The sequence below is a fragment of the Ixodes scapularis genome, unplaced genomic scaffold, assembly GCF_016920785.2.
Source record: "Ixodes scapularis isolate PalLabHiFi unplaced genomic scaffold, ASM1692078v2 PGA_scaffold2__306_contigs__length_199485367, whole genome shotgun sequence".
Lineage (NCBI taxonomy): Eukaryota > Metazoa > Arthropoda > Arachnida > Ixodida > Ixodidae > Ixodes > Ixodes scapularis.
The window spans coordinates 164,720,328-164,737,120 of record NW_024609857.1 but is presented as its reverse complement, the minus strand read 5'-3'; the positions used below and the strand labels follow the sequence as shown (position 1 = coordinate 164,737,120).

At 44.7% G+C, this 16,793-nt stretch overlaps 1 protein-coding gene across 1 annotated transcript; it reads left to right on the top strand.

Moving 5' to 3' along the window:
- Window positions 1-6,847: 6,847 nt before the first annotated feature.
- Window positions 6,848-14,815, top strand: LOC8039335 (sulfotransferase ssu-1-like). Its single transcript, XM_029994552.4, has 2 exons — window positions 6,848-7,034; window positions 13,616-14,815. The coding sequence occupies exon 2, from the start codon at window positions 13,619-13,621 to the stop codon at window positions 14,459-14,461; it is 843 nt and encodes a 280-aa protein (XP_029850412.3). The 5' UTR covers window positions 6,848-7,034; window positions 13,616-13,618; the 3' UTR covers window positions 14,462-14,815.
- Window positions 14,816-16,793: the final 1,978 nt, after the last annotated feature.

The following is a 16,793-nucleotide window of genomic DNA, read 5'->3' as shown; positions in this document are numbered from 1 at the left end:
ATCACTTCTCTCCTTGCGACGTAAAATTTCACGCCTATGTCTATTTCATAAAATGTATTTTCATAACCCTCTCCTACGCAATCGGATGATTATTCCCCCCTTTTACATTTCATCCCGTCTTGACCATCAGCATAAAGTTGGAGTTTCAAGTTCGTTTACCACAACATTTCAATCTTCTTTTTTACCCCGCACAGCCGAGGAATGGAACCACCTCCCCGGTTTGATTGCTACTATAACTGATACTAACTTGTTTAGAAATTCCATCACTAGCTATTTTAGCAGTGACCCATGACCTATTATTATTATTATTCTTTGTTTGTTGTATATTTAATATTGTCGACTTGTTACTATATTACTATCTTTGTTTCATGTATGTGCTCTCCCCCTCTGTAATGCCTTCGGGCCCTGAGGGTACTTTCAATAAATAAATAAATAAACGTTTCAGTTTCCCCAGTTATTCTTTGTTTCACTTTGTCATTCGTAACAACCTAAAGCAAGCTGCAGGGGATCAGGGTTAGCATCCAAAAGGCAGAGCTTGTTGCCTAACGGCGTGGAAAAATAAAGGAGGTTCTACATATCGTTTACAATAAGCCTGTTTTATTTGTTTCATACTCATCTCTAGCTATTTTCACAATAAGTAACTATTAGCTATTGTTCATATTTATACATTCTGGGGAATGGGTAATATATAAAGTATAGTTCCTGTAGTGTCTGTTTCACCGTATAAAAAAGAAGTGCAATTACAGATTCAGTTGTGTGTCAGCGCTGTGTGTTGTCTGGTGTGATTGTGCTACTATGTGTGAGTGTTTTTTGTTTTGTTTATTTAATTGTGGTAAGTTCGTTTGTGTGTAACCCCATACTAGCGCTGTTATTTCGAGACTTGTTACCTGGTAAATTCGCTTTTTTGTTAAATTTAGCTGATAAGCTTATCCATTAAATTTAGCGGAAAAATATTTTCGCTAAATTTAGCGGCGAAAATTCCGTGATAAATTTTGCGAAAAATGTTCCCGCTATATTTAGCAGAAAAATTTCCCTGCTAAATTTAGCGGAAAAGTCTTTCCGCTACATTTAGCGGAGAACTTTTTCCGCTAAATTTAGTGGGGAACTTTTTCCGCTAAATTCAGCAGGAACGTTTTACGCTAAATTTAGCGTGGAACTTTTCCGCTATATGTAGCGGAAAAAATTCCCTCCCCTGACTTCTCCTTTTTCCCATCGTGGACCTGCTGACGTCACTCGTGACCCTCGTGGCGTCACGCGTGACCTCACGTGTGACGTCATTATGGGAACGTCCTATGATGCAACGCGCGGTTACGCCGACAACAATGCCGCTCAAGCCGGATACGGGCACCTAAGAGCTGCGCTCTTAAAAATCAAATAAGGGCACTTCGAGGTGTTGGCGTTATGGCTGAGTCGCCACATATCCCCGAAGAAGTTTCTTCAACTCTGCTCTTGCATACACATGCACACGTGCTATTAGTCCAGCGGTTTGACTAATAGTTCGTTGAATACGTGCCCTCTGTCCTTTGAACATGCATCGAAGGTCAGGACCCTCACTCGTTGGGTTGTCAAAAAATGGCAGCAACCGCTGGGCAATAAAACACCAAGCGCCTCTTTTTGGTCAAAGCACGGCTCCGTAGGTATCCCTTTTCCCGGTTCGCGGGAGGTTGCACAGAAAGCGCCCCCCCCCCCCCCCTAATACACACACTGTACTCTATTTTACCTTAAAGTGGACTGAAGCGCACACTACAAGCCGCCGGAGCAAATCCAGTTCTGAAAACATACCACGCGCCATTCGCTCCTAGTGAGGACGGGTCCAGATGCAAATAAGCCCAAATGCTAAAAAAAAACGGTATGGATGTTTTGAGAAGGTTCAAACGAGAAGATCCATACAATAATGAGGCGAAACGACCACGGAAGTTTTGCCAGACAGAAGTTGGGACGCCGTGATGACAGCGACACTCGCGTTCACTTGTGCATTTCGCCATCATTTTTACGACCAATCGCCCGGATCGCGACTTCCGACAGCATGACACTATGGGTTTTGTGGCGTAATTTCTGACAGTTCAGGACAATTTTTGATGTATCGGCAGCATAGAATGCTAAACACACCAGTCAGAGACGCGCTCTAGGCACCATAATCTTGCTTCTGACACCGCCTGCTAGTTGTGCGAGCAGACGCGTGGTGGCCTCCGGCATCGTCTGCTATTCCACCACCGTCTATCATCATCTGCAATGTCCGTAAAGCGCGAACATGAAAGCTGCTCGTCGGCGTCCGTGTTCGCCTTCGTCCGACTGCTGTTCCTCCCCCGTCTAAAAACTTCTGCAAGGCTTGCAAGACGCGTCCATGAAAGTGGAATATTAGCGTTCCATCATGCACGAGCCACCCCAGGCAGCACACAGTACTGGGCCAATATTGGATTTCATGTCACAAAGAATGGTCTAACAATGGCCTAACTGAGCCACATGCTTACCAATATTGGAATCATATCGGCCAATAATGGACTATCAAAGCCAATGGCTTTCCAATAGTGGTGATACGTTGGCATTGGCTGGTCAACATTGGACTGTCAAAGCCACTGGCTTTCCAATATTGAATATTGCCGGCATAAGTTGTCCAATATTGGTCTTTCAAAGCCAATGGCTTTCTAATATTAGATATACACCGGCATAAGCTATCCAATATTGTTCTGTCAAAACCAATAGCTTTATAATTTTGGATACCCGCCGGCATAAGCTGTCCAATATTGGACTGTCAGAGCCACTGGCTTTCTGATATTGGCTATACACCGGCATAACCTGAACAATATTGGACTGCCGTGTTTGTATTTGTTTCTGCTTGCTGGATTTCTTTTTTTTAATATTTAAGAATTTTGTGAATATTTCGTCCCTCTCGATGTAAGCGTCAACAATCATAAAGCCGCTGCTTACACCGCTACCGAAATGAGTTCTACTCTTCTGATGGCAGTTTGTCGCTCTATGAAGTTGTCTATTGGACTCGAATCAAGTCTTGAGAGTGCTGTTTCGAATGTCAGCGCACATGACATCGGTGTAGGCAAAGCAACGACGTAGCAATCGCGACGCGAGAGCCGACTGCGCCTCAATCTGGCCGGCCGCGCTCGCTCTGCGGAAATGTGAGCGTGGGACTCTCGAGCATCGTTAGCTTACTGAAGACGCAAGACGCTACTTTGTCGTCACGAACCCTTTGCCCTTCAAACGGTTGCAAAGCCGTTGCGCCTGGCCTACCTTACGAAGCATCTTTCAAAAACCGTTCGCGCAGCATCGCAACTTTCCGTCTGCGAGCGTCGGAGATTCATCGTGTGTTGAAAGTCGGAAAATGTGCTGTCCGTGGTGTCTTTTATATGTAACTTTTTCGTAAAAAAAAATTGAAGTTTAGAAGCGCGTACCTAACAGTGTACACATATTTTTTTTATTGGTAAAAAAATATACGTATATTTATATTTATTTATTTATTTATATGTGGACATCGTGCGTAAAAATAGTCGCGCTTAGTTCTTCGTTTAAAATTATAATGTGGGTTACACGGCGTAAAACATAGTATCTTCAAACTTGCATCGTTTTGGGTCACTTTTGGGCTGGAGATTTTGGAAGTGCAAAAGCTGGCCTTCATAAAGCTGTCCTGTTCACTCTGTATAGACAGCAGAGCAGACGCTAGGCGTGTTTTAGGCCAATCGTGTCTCCCGTTAGGGTCACGTGCGTACAGACTCGAAGCTGGTGATAAGACAGAATACGGCACCTGCCAGAAGCCTAAGGCCACACATAGCATTCACTCCACTGTCAACGTTGGGCACAAGTGGCAAATCCTCTAATTGTGTTCATTGTTGAGATGGCCCTGACGATAAGCCTTTTGTGTGTGCACTCCCGTTTTGGCCTTCAAGGAGTTGCTGCCTTTCTTCCTTTCTCTCTTTTGTCTCTCTCCCTAAGCTGAAAGCGTAGTAGAAGGTCCGCTTTTTTTATCGCTTGAGTCTGCGCGGGAAATGACAGAAGCGTGATCGCGTGGTTTGACGGATGATGCACTAGCCGTTGACAATCTCGGAATACCTGTTTGCGGTCCTAGTTTGGCATGTAATGCGGCCTGCGTCGCTTCTGTGGATTCCGCTTCTGTAGTAAATGGTATTTATTTCGTTCGAAAGGTCCTACCCGTATGTCGACAACAAGCGATTTCTTCAAAGACGCCCAAGAGATTCTTGTGTTGTGCTTAGTGCTTGGTCGGCAAATGACAGCTTGTGCTACATTGTGTTAAATCTTCACGGACACCTTCCTTCTCGTTTTTGTGTTTGAGTGGCTGTTCTGCCGTGCCCGTGTCGACATATATCTCGGATTACACCTTTTAAGTGCGGTATCGTCAACCTAAGTGCGCTGCAACCTACTTCGCGACAATTAATCGTTCGTTTATGGGTACTTTTCTGGATTACTTCTAGAGTTAGGCAGTGTCTATCTCCTGGCAGCCGGGAGAATATTTTCCTCGAAATTCTACCAGCAGTCACCTGCCATTCGCTGTCTGAAATCATGTCCCAACTGCAGGTAGAATACTGAATTTTTTATTCTCCCTACGTTTCGTGAGAACACGTTCCACGGGCACCTTTTCGTGGATACACGTTTCATGGACACACGTTTCGTCCACATTAGCGTTTCATCGACACTCGTTACGCGAATTGCACGCTGTACGGGCGTTTAGTCGCGCGTGTATTTATGAGGCGCGTGCTCGCCGACCCAGCCCACCCTTTAACGCCGCTTCATGTGAGTCTGCAGCTGCTCATTAAAAAAGAAAAAAAAGAAGCTATTCTGAGTTCTTTTATAAAACATCGCGTGTTGATGAAACGATCTGTCGATGAACCGATTGCACCGCCAATGAGGGGCGACGACCGGTAGAATTTTGGAAAAAAAATTCTTCCAGCTGCCGGGAGACAGGACACTCACTACCCAAGAATTACCCAAGTTTTTGTTTGCTTAGCAATTCTTAATTGTATAACAGTTAAGTTGTACCTCTTCGCATATTACGAATTGCTTTGTTTGTACTTGTCTACAGAATAGGCTGTGTGTAATAAACTTCTAGGAGACTTCAAAACAACCCATCGTCTCTGTTCTCCTTCGTTTTTGCAAACAGCTTGGCGAGTACATTTGCAAACAGCTGGGCGAGTGCAACGATGGCACAACATCAGCACCAATGACGACCAACATTGGATCGGGTAGCGCTTCCTGTATTGTCCAATATTACGACGGTGTTTGCCAATCTGGGATCACTATTGGCTGGAACGATGGTTTAGCAATGGCCCAACATTGGCACAAATGATGGGGCCAACATTGGCTGGAACGATGGCTGCACAGAGGCCCAACATTGGTACCAATGACTGGGCCAACGTTGGATATGGTAGCACTTCCAATATTGAGGCCAGTCTTTGCCAATGTTAGGCCAATGTTGAACCAACATTGGTGCGCTGCCTGGGACGGTTCACTGCAAGAACTTCCCCGCTATACTTAGCGGGGAGGTTCAGTGTCTCCGCTAGATTTAGCGGACAAATTCAGTTTTTCCGCTTGATTTATAGGGGAAAATCAACGTCACGTGACCTCAACGTCAATTCAATTCCTCGCTAGATATAGCGAGAAATTGAATTGGTGTTGAGGTCACGCGACGTCAATTTTTCCGATAAATCTAGCGGAGAAACTGAATTGGTTCATAGGTGACGTGACACCAAGTCATGTGGTGTCATTTTCCCGATAAATTTAGCGGGGAAAGTGAATTGGAGGAAGAGGGGAGGATGAGGAGGACAGGAAAAGCGGAAAGGAGAGGGTGAGGAGGAGGAGGGGCATACCCTCCATTTCCCACCCTCTTCCTCCTCAAGAGCTGCGCTCTAATTTAGCATTATATAGATTTGTAAACGTTTTTCATTTTTTTCGGTTAGGGCACGTCTTCACATAACAAACATTCGGCGTTCTATAAAAAGCCTTGCTGAACGAAGAAACAATCCTACGAAATGCAACTGCGTTCCGCAGAATTCCCAAAAAACTGAATCAGCACGTGGATGTCAGCGGATCGCAACCGCGCAGAACAAGATACAGACGAAGGAGAACTATATGATCGGGTCAATCGGTTGATCTTGCTTAACTGTGGGGAAGGCGACGCGCTCCCCACGAAGGAGACGCCGGAAGACAAGGCGACACGTCACTCCGCGAAGGCAAGTGAGGAGAAAACATAATTCGTTCTTTGCAATACTATAGTTCCAGTGTTACTTTTCCTAGACCAAAAGAACGTTCACGTGCTTGTCAAAATGTAACCCAAAACATATCCGAAAAGTGCTATAATCCTAACGCTCGCCATCTGTATAAAAATGTTGTTTTTTTTCATTAGTCCAATTTTCGCAAGGAGGCAGGGGCCAGGAAGTTGCCTTCAAAGCAAAAAATAAATAGCCCTCGCCTATTTCTATTGCCACATGTTTAATAGGCAACTTTGTTAATCGGAACTAAGTGTATTTATTAACCGACACAGACTGAGCAGTATACCTACAAAAGCAAACTTCTTCAAAACCCTCCTTAGTGCACCAAGAAGGCGTTTGCAAGGAAACGTTACCCACTTGGAGCACACTCAGACGCAAAATATGTGAACCAGCTTTTAAAAGTCCTGTCTTTGGCGCTGAGAGGCGTCGCTTCCTGTGGAGTTGCGGATACCGGCGTCGCTCGGAGGTTGCTGCAAAGCCGCTTGGCAGAGAAGCAGGGGAAAATTTATCGCCCGCGACGCCTTCGCTTTCCGCGGACAGAGAGACTTGGTTCACTCTTTCCACGGACGCGCAAGGTTAGCACGTGCGAAAGGGCACTTCCAGCGATAAAACCTGTTTTGTCTGAGCAGCCTGGGCTCCGATATTCGCTGGTCGCTGCTTCCGCTTGAAACACGATATCAACACTAAAGAGCTTCGAGACGTTGTGTATGCGGTCGAGGCAGGAAGGCCAGTAGAGTGGTCGTTTTCTTTGAAAATCAGTCACCGCCGCTGCTTTGTTTGAGTCCTTCCTGAGACTACACGGTGAGTTTTCTCGTACACTCGAATGCACTTATGCCCCAAGTAACGTCAGCAAGCGTTCACGCGGCTCTTCTTAACTTCACTACCTCGTTACTTACACTCGAAACGAGGTACATGCTGTGGATGTATCACTCCAAGAAATTTTGAGCTTCTATTTTCACAAGTCTGTACCAATCTGTAGACTCATTCGAAGAATAAACCGCGCCGTGACACCGAGCATGACGGTTAACCATGCGCAGTGTTACAGCGAAAACTGTGATTTAAGGTCTATAACCATTATTTCGGTCTTGTCATCCACCGCAGCTTGCAGGGATTGTCTCTTGAACGTGATCAGTTGAAAAGTAAACACTCCGGAGGTTCTATCGGGGGGGGGGGGGGGGGGGGGGGGGATTTGTTGGTTTTGCTTGTTGCCGTTCTGCACTTGGCCAAAAAAAACGTGATCTATTTGAAGGAACGCCGAAGCAACCTTAGTAGAGCCATGATATATCTACGCTCTACCAAAGCTGGTGACACTAGGCAACATGGATATATTCTCACGCTTGAGTGTCAAAATGTAGCAAAGTGTCAAACGAGAGCGCAAAAGGTTTCTAAGTGCTGTTTCAGTCTGCACCACATATTCCATATTACGTACTTTACGCTCAAGTAAATAGATGACATTTGACGAGTGACATGGCGAACGTTCTTTCCTTTTCATTAAAAGCTGCGAATCTGCACTGCTAGTCGTGCTCGTTTGTTGCAGTTTTTTACAGACTTGACACTGTGATTTCACGCAGCTCTTGCACTCGTTATGTGGGGCGATAAATTTAGCCAAAAGTTTGCAACCGTATCTCGAACGTTTTGTGATCGTCTTTGTACTACACCAGGAGCGGATGGAAAAGCACGTTTAAGACGATCGCTTTGTTATAGAATTGTGCAGTGCCGTCTTATGATGTTATTACAACTAGAATAATTCATTATATATATCAGGCATTCATGCGTTCCGTGTATTATATTCATGCGTTGCGTGTCGCGTTACACTTGGTGGATAACATTGTTTATCCAATAGGGCCTTTAGACTTTGTCTTCTAGCATCAAAATCCTCCTGGATGGAGCAAACAAGTTTAAAACGATGGACTTGGCTATAAGATATGCGGTTTTTATAATGACGTGAATGATTGCTTAAATAATGAACGTATTTTTGTCGGTCGCTTGGTTTACGGTACAAATTTGCTGAGAGTTTGCACTCTTCTATTGTTACAAAGACGTCCAAAAAGTCAATATAGGTTTGATAATACGTGCGGGTAAAACGAATGTTTGGATAAGCAGTATTATAATGATCTTTAAATTTCAGCAGCTCCGCCTCGGTGTCTCCATACAGGCAAAATGCCATATACAAATATTTTGTATATTCCTGGCTTTAGGGGATCATCTATAACGATATTCTGACTCTAGTTTCCCCATAAATATGTTAACATAACTGGGCACCATCTTGGTGCGCATCGCGGCTCTGCTAACCTGCCTGAAGTATTCAATATTAAATTGGAATGTATTAAGTTCTAGACAAGCCTCGTTAAGGTACAAACTACATGTTTATAGGTGGTGTCTGGTTCTTTAAGTAGCTTGTAAATGCCAGTTAGAGAAGTTATTGCATCGTCGTGTGGATTATTTACATGTCGTGAATAACTGTGTAAAGAAATGTTTTGCACGAAAAAAAATAGTTTAATCTAGCTGTTAGTCTAGTTGTTAATAGTTTAGTAGCGAGGATATCCGACTAATCCACACTCACGCCCAGCCCGGGCTCGAACTTTGTGTTTTCTTTATTTAATACTTTAAAGCCTGTAACGGTCGCAGTGTGCCACTCGCTCGTGACGGTCAATATGACGGTCGTTATGACGCTCGTTCATGAGGATTGTCTCATTGGAAACGACCAGCAAACCACATTCTGTGTTATAATGGTTCTTGAAGTGTCAGTCTCACCACTATGTTCTGTTTTGAATTTATCTAGTTATAAGAAGGCAAATTGAACTCTGTGAATCCCCATACAGTTCACTCGGTCTGCCCTTTAGATATGGCGACCTTGCTTCAACTCGGTACGATCGCTTTCCTGTTCTTTTTCTTTGCGTACTCTAATTCAATGGGGCAATTTAAATCAGGAACATGTTAAGAATAATCCCAATAAACACAACCGCGTGCCATCCACGAAAATGCATCGCTCCATGGAACAACCAAGAAATGCAGTAGCCGTGACAAGTAATGCTTCCTCTACGTGGAGTGCGCCTGCATAGCCCACTATTTGTGTATCAAGGAGGAACAGTAATTGTTGATAATGAGAATGCGAAAGGAGCTTCTGGTGCATTGTTAAAGGGGCGATGCAGCATGTTTCGGGCTTACAGTAAATACCTCTTGGAATTTGTCCTTGACGTTCATAACCTAAAGACAGGCATTATATTTTTTTTTCACGCAGTGGCAGTTCTAGAAACAAATTCGAGAAAAACAAACAACCTTTACCACCTAACTTTTAACTGTAGTATTTCAACTTTTAAAAAAAGTTAAGTGAATGATTTACAATAAATAACGAAATACGTTCTATGGCAAACTGAAGAACCAGCGACTTTCCAAAAAAAAGGTGGCAGCCGTCACGAAGGGACGATTTTCTTGGCGTTGCTTGCGCGACGCGGAGAAGGAAACAGGGTATTGAGCTTTGTTGATGAACACCTCCTGAATGTAAACAGTCACGGCACTTACACATCCGGCTTTACTGAAGTTCAAAGTAGTCTGAGATACACCCTGCGACAAAGTTAGCAACGCATCGTTGATGTTTCCTGTTTTACTCTCAAAGAACTGAAAGGCAGTCGTCATAACCACTACAGTCCCGGGTAGTGCAGCTCTTTGCGTCATTTGTTCGGCAATTTAGGGCCTTAAAATCCAAAACAAAAAACCTATCTTTTTGGCCAGAGTCTGCCTGATTCTTTGGTTTTCACCTGGCAACCTTGGTGCCTAAATTTCCAAACACTTCACTTCGGGTTGTAACTTGTATGGCTTTTATGTGGCATTTATGACTCATGTGTGGCTCTTCGGCAATAATGAGCCGAACGAAAAAGTCATAGAAATGTCAATGATACGTACAGTCGTTCAACTTTTTTATAATATCACGCGAGCGTCGACTGTTGGAACGGCCAGCGATGTGCCGCGGAGAAATGCGGCGTCACGGGAGAGGTTATGCGCGTGCGCACAAAGCTCTCTCCGGTGCGAGCGTCGTCTGCTAGGCTGTTCTGTTGACCGCACACAGCCCCTGTTCCTTATCTGCTGGCATCATAGAGTTATTATAATGTACGCTAGAGGTTCAAGTGGCGCTAGTGTGCTGACGCAAATTGAAGCAGGCAGGAACCAGTCGAAAATTGACTTTCGGTAATGCATTTCTATGGGGAAAAGTGAGTGCATTTTCTCCCTGCGCTCGATCATAAGAGCAAATATCCCGAATAATTCGTACGTACTAAGTAGCTTGAAACATTTCTCAGTCAGGCTGACGAAATAATTGGTCAGTTACGGCGTTTTTCTTTCAAATTGGTCGGATTAAAAACGGTGCTAAAACGGCTTCGTACGTGTATTTATGTGCACTGTCGGACACTTTTAGCGCGAACACGACGTCGGCGCTTTTCAGCATGAGGGATATACGTGCCAGACGAACGAAGAACATCTGAAAATAAAGGGAGACGGACGGCAAGAACTACGCAGTAACACTGGATCAGTAACTACCCGTGCATGTACGATCAAAATAAATTGAAGGTCACGCAATATATTCCGATTTTAAAGAAGCAAGTACAGCCTTATTCTTTCTGCTCTGTGCGAAGATGTTCGTTTGTATGTTCAAGATATCACCCGCACGCTTGAAATCTTTGAGAACAACTGCCCGATAAAGGCTGCCCGGCAGAGAAAACAATACCAAGAGACACCTTTCATAGCCCACTTACTTTATTATCTACGTTTTGAATGTTTTTATCCGCGCATGCACGATGGGGTCATTTTCATATAGTGACAGGACTGGCATTATCAATATATATAAGCGTCACCGGTATGCTGGCGAGCCTTGAACACACTCCATATTCCTTTCGATTTTAATTTTGCTTTGAATCGTCGCTTGCTCTTACACACTTGCTGCGGAACACACGCGTTTGGGACTGAAATGTAGCGAAGTTACACATCGCTCACTAGAAAAGAAAAATGCGTTAACTAAAGCAATTACACTTTTACAATGTTAATTAAGACACATACTATTCAATACGACCGAAATAACCAAAGTGCTCCGTGTTATTTTCCGGAGGAAGAGACAAAATGCACGCGCGTTTTCCCATAGGAATGCACAGGAGCACCGCAAAAGTACACTGGTTGCTGTCTGCTTCAATTTGCGTCACGGAACTCGCATAGACACTAGCGCCAGTTGAACCTCTGGCGTACATTATAATAACTCTATGGCTGGCATAGCTGACCGCCTTTAAGCAAAGATCTGAAGTGCGCTTGCTTGCGTGATACCGTGATACTGCTCAGGCGTGAAAGAAACCGCGCGTCATCTCGTTTAATTTAGTGTTTTTTTTATTCTTTTATTTTTGTTTGCGTTTACTTTGTCAGCACGAAGAAAAAGAGAAATACAATGACGCGACAAGCTGAATGCAACGATGCATTAAACTATATACCGCAGCCAATGCTACGAGCCATCAAAACCAATCCAGCGCTGTCACCCTGTTACGTGCAGTTGTGCCCAACAGGAAGGCCACGTGACACACTCTCAGCGATGGACTGGCCAAGATGGCTCGTAGCGTCGGCTGCGGAAAATCGGCGCAGCGCGCTCCTTTGCTACGGAGCAGGGGCTGTGTGCGATCAGCGGAATAGCCTATACTTCGTTCCAGCTTCGGTCCGAGCGCGGCCGATGTTATGAGCCGAAGGGCCAATCTAACAGCGAAAGAGGCACAACGTCATGGCGTGCTCTCTGCAGTTGATAGGACCAGCCGGTATTCGCTCTCTCTCTGTGCACTGCTCCTCCGCCGGCTAGTCTTATCAAGCCCAGAGAGCGCGCCATGACGCTGCGCTTTTTGTGCTCTTCGATTGGCCCTTCGGCTCATAACATCGGCCGCGCTCGGACCGAAGCTGAAACGAAGCATAGCAGACGACGCTTCCCGGAAAGGGCTTTGTGCGCACGCGCTTAATCTCCCGTGAAGCTGCATTTCTCCGCGGCACGGCACTGCCCGTCCCGGCGGTCTAGAGTGCCTTCATACACTACGGCGGTCGACTCTCGCGTGATATTATTAAAAAATTGGGCGACTGTACTTTCGCACTATAAGTGCGCCTTGGAGAAAAGCCTTATTAGGCCCAAGTTAGGATTGCCAAATTTGGACCGAGTTAGGCTTTTCCCCGAGTACTTCCTGGTGTGGTGTAAAATGATCGTTCAGGAATTACACCTGAGCCGAGAACTTTAGTACTCCTCGATATTCTGTCCAAGTTAAATAAAAAAAAAATTCCAATGTTCTGTTCACGCTTTTTCATAGTTTCCACTATACTGCCTTAAAACTAGCCAATAATTGAACTGAAGATAATAATAAGATGCTTTCACGCTATTTTCGCAAAACGAGAGTATTCATACTGCACGTAAATTGCATATATGGTTTATGAAACTCATATTTGGTATTTCTGTAGTCTACATGCAGTATCTGCAAATGATCTCTGCGTAGCCGTCGCCATCTTAAACAGTAATTTCTGGTATAGCGGAAAACATCGTTTTGTCATAGCCACGCAAATGGAAGGTGTTCACATTTTTTATTGCGGCTGTGAATTTTTCTCTACTTTTTTTATTCTTTTTACTTAATCCAGATTGTAATGTTTTGCTTTTTTTGCGTCGCCCATACCGGATTAGTTACCTATACGTGATTGGGCATGAGGGTAAACAGAAAAGATGTATACGCGGGGTTATTTTGTTGAGAAAATATATATCACAGGTGAATATTTTGTATCGTTCAGGTTTCGCGCGATTTTCAGTTGTTCTTTTTTATTTATTTTGTGCACGCGTTCAGACTTTAAGGATGTGATAGCGCTAGCCTGGACCATCCCGAAAACAGCATGCTGGGGCGCTAGTCGTCGAGTCAAAACGCGGTACTCGGATTGGCCACAAGTGCTGTTACAGCGTTCAACACGACATGGTTGCTCATCCAGCGCCTTGAAATTTTTGTTCGGTGACGAGGCGCCTACAGTCTGGCTTACAGACCTGTCAGATAGGCACGTTAAAGGTGTTCCAAACAAACTCCTCTAAAAAATTGAGGAACCAATGCAGGCCGTGGCTCGTGCATGATGGAAAGCTAGTATGCCGCTGTAATGGACGCGTCCTACGGCATTGCAGACGACGAAAGACGGGGGTGAAATAACAGACAATGCCGTTGGCTGCCACGTGTCTGCACGCATAACTAGCAGGTGGTGTCAGAAGTCAGACTAATATGCCTAGAGCGCGTCTCCTGACTGGTGCGCAAATCTCTAAAGGAGTTTCTTTTTGAGGCCATTAACGTACCCGCCCGGCAGGGGTTTCAAACTGACAGTTGAACGCCGTCTGCCTTCGATCCCAGAGGATGAGGGAGAGAGACCGACCCGCCGCCCAGATCATCGATGGCCACCGGTTGCCGGGATCCTACTCAGAAGAGGTTTACCGGAGCGGCCTCCGCTATCAGCCGGAGGAAAGCGACATTATCCTGGTCACCTTCCCCAAGTGCGGCACTCACTGGGTGCTGGAAATCGTCAAGGAGTGCTTCCGAGTCTGCAGGGGCGTCACACCGGGATGGAGCTTTCTCGAGAGGCAGGGTCTGGACGGCATTCTCAAGGCCCAGAGACCGCGAGTCATCTTCACTCACCTGCCCTTTCACTTGACGCCTTTCTCGCCATCCACCAAGTATATATACGTGACCAGGAATCCTAAAGACTGTTGCGTGTCTTTTTACCATCACACGAAGGCAATTCCCGGTTACTGTTATCAAGATGGAACATTTGACGAGTATTTTGAGCTTTTCGTCGAAGGTCTCACGGCCTTCGGCAGCTACTATGAGAACCTACTATCTTGGTACGCAAAGAAAGACGAACCTAACGTGCTGTTTCTCACATATGAGTCGATTCATGCTCACACAAAGAAATCGGTGCTCAAGATCGCTGGTTTTTTGGACGACCAACTCGCTAAAGAGCTTGCGGAAGACGAAGCAAAAATGACGGCTGTAATTGATGGTACGAGCATGGCAAAGATGAAGAAGGATTTGGAAGTAATCTTCGTGAGGAAGGGTGTCGTTGGAGACTGGCGGAATCACTTTTCGGTAGAACAGTCGCGGCGACTAGAGGAAAGGTTCTTCAAAGAAATGGAGGGCACTTCTGTGCCAAGGCTTTGGGATGGTGTGGACTGGCTTCTGGACCGGAAGGAAGTCGTTTAGATGTTTATGACCAGGTAGTGTGCTCGAACAGGAATACTAATGGTCCTGTCCCCACTGGCACATCGGTGAACACATTTTCTGTTGTAATATCAGTATAATAATAATATTAGTAGAACAATAATAATAATAATATAGTCACATACAACTTCTGAAACGCGGGACGTGGACAGTCGAAAGCATCATATTATCGCATCTTAAAAAACAAGACTGCTCCAACTTGAGAGCCGAAGGACTAAGCAAGAAACGCGAAGGGTCACGCCGCGCATTTGATAAGATCTGAGTGAATGCAGTTCAGACTAAATTCGCATATGTGGATACTGTTCCATGGGACCAATAAAACAAAAAACCAATGGTTTTGGGTGTTCTCGGGTGGTGTCTTTAGTTCACAAAATTTCAGTTATCAGTGCTGTAAACCTCACTAGATGTTTCTTACTAGCAATTGCTGGTACGAGAGCAGAACTGCTTACTGACAATGGCACACGTTCTGAAACTTAAATCTCGCGATGTAGCACGTGGTGTCGTCAGCGTGTGTGTCATTATTTAACGAAAACACAGTGAAGGTGCAGGCAAGCTAGTGTAAGTTTCCCATTTTTGTTCAAACTCCTTCCACACGATTTCTCACAACGTAAAAACTTGTGCAAACAACTTTGGTGTAAATGTGGTTTTCAATACAGATTGCAAATTGGGCAACTTTACAGCATTTCAGAGACAAAGGAAGGGGTGCCAGAAAGACCATAAAGAGAATCGGTACCTTGCGAGAAAGGTGTACTGTATGAGATAGCTTTTAGCGTCTGGGTTTAAATATGTGGTGCCAACTTCCAGTTGGGGTGTTGGCCCGTTCGTGACATGCCGATTCGTCATAGGCCAACTGGTAATAGGACAATTGGTCACATAGGATAATTCGTTCTAGGGGAACTCTTCACATGATAGTTCGTCATATAAATTTTTAAAGAGGCACGGAAATGAAAGTTTAAAGTTCACTTATTTGTTGAAATGCTGAATATAATGCATTATTATTGTAATACAGTGAATCGCGAGACCGACTTCTCCTATATTCACTTTCATATGGGCTTGCGCCCATCATTGCTGGCATATCAATTTTTTTAATGTTTGTATAACAGGTGCTTCCGCAGTTGAATGCATTGAAGGTATATTCCTAATTAATAAGTGACTACCAAGAGCGTCAGGTTACACTTGAAAACAGAGTGTGTATTAGTCGAAATATTAGCATTTTAAAACGCAATATTTCCAGCTGCTGCCCTCAATGTTCCTAGACAATTCTCACTGTCGTAGCGGTTCACGACAACCTGCTTGTTGTACTTGTCATGCTTCTTCGACACCCTTGAAGACGTAGTGCCACTTTCTGCTTGAGCGAGTTTGATCTCCGTCAAGGACTGCTCTCTCTTGCCAGAAAGGCCCAGATGTTGGGGGAGCTACAGCCCAAATTGCTTTTAAAGAGAGAAAAAAAAAAGAAAAACACGCGCAAATTATTAGTAGTGTATAGCTTCGCTGAGCACGCACCTAGCAACAAAAAACACGAGCATAGCTTTATTATGAAGTATATATTCACATAAAGCAAAGTATGGTTGACGGAAGAGGTGGAACGCGGTCATGTATGCCGTCATCATTTTTTTGCAGAAGTCACGGCGAGGTCTTATTCACCTCTCTGTTCATTTGCGGGCAGTGGTGATGATAGGGAATTTGCATTTTTAGCGATTTCGTGACATTATATTCGACGTTTGCGCCCCAACCAGTGCTCAGAAAGGTGCAGTTCTCTTACGTCGGAACCCCAAATGCACCGCCCCTCCAACTATAATAAGGTAATTCGCGTTTGTTGCTACAAACAACTTACGAGATATTGGATTAATACCTGCAGTTCTCAGAACCAAGCTCGATGCTGTTATCTGTTCTTGGCATTTCCGCAAATGTCGATTCCCTCGCAGGCCGTCAACGAGTTGGCATAGACCCTGTGTGATAGGTGGCCCGAGTGACAAATTATCCTACGGGAATGTTCCGGTGTAACGAATTGGTCTATTACCGGTTACCTTATGACGAATATCCACTTCCAAGTGTTTGCATGACAGACTTACAGAGCATAAAAGTAACGTAAATGTCAAAGTGGCCAATATTGATATAGCAACATATATGCAGGAACGCCACAACTGCACGGCACAGTGGTCGGAGACAAAATCAGTACACAAAGAGGTCAAAGATCTCAAACGCGTTGTAAGAGAAACAATTAGACTTAAGTCTTCGTTCTTAGCGCTGTTTTCGTTTTTAGCGAATAACGCATTTTATATATTTCGATGGCTTGTTCAGTTTGAACTAACTG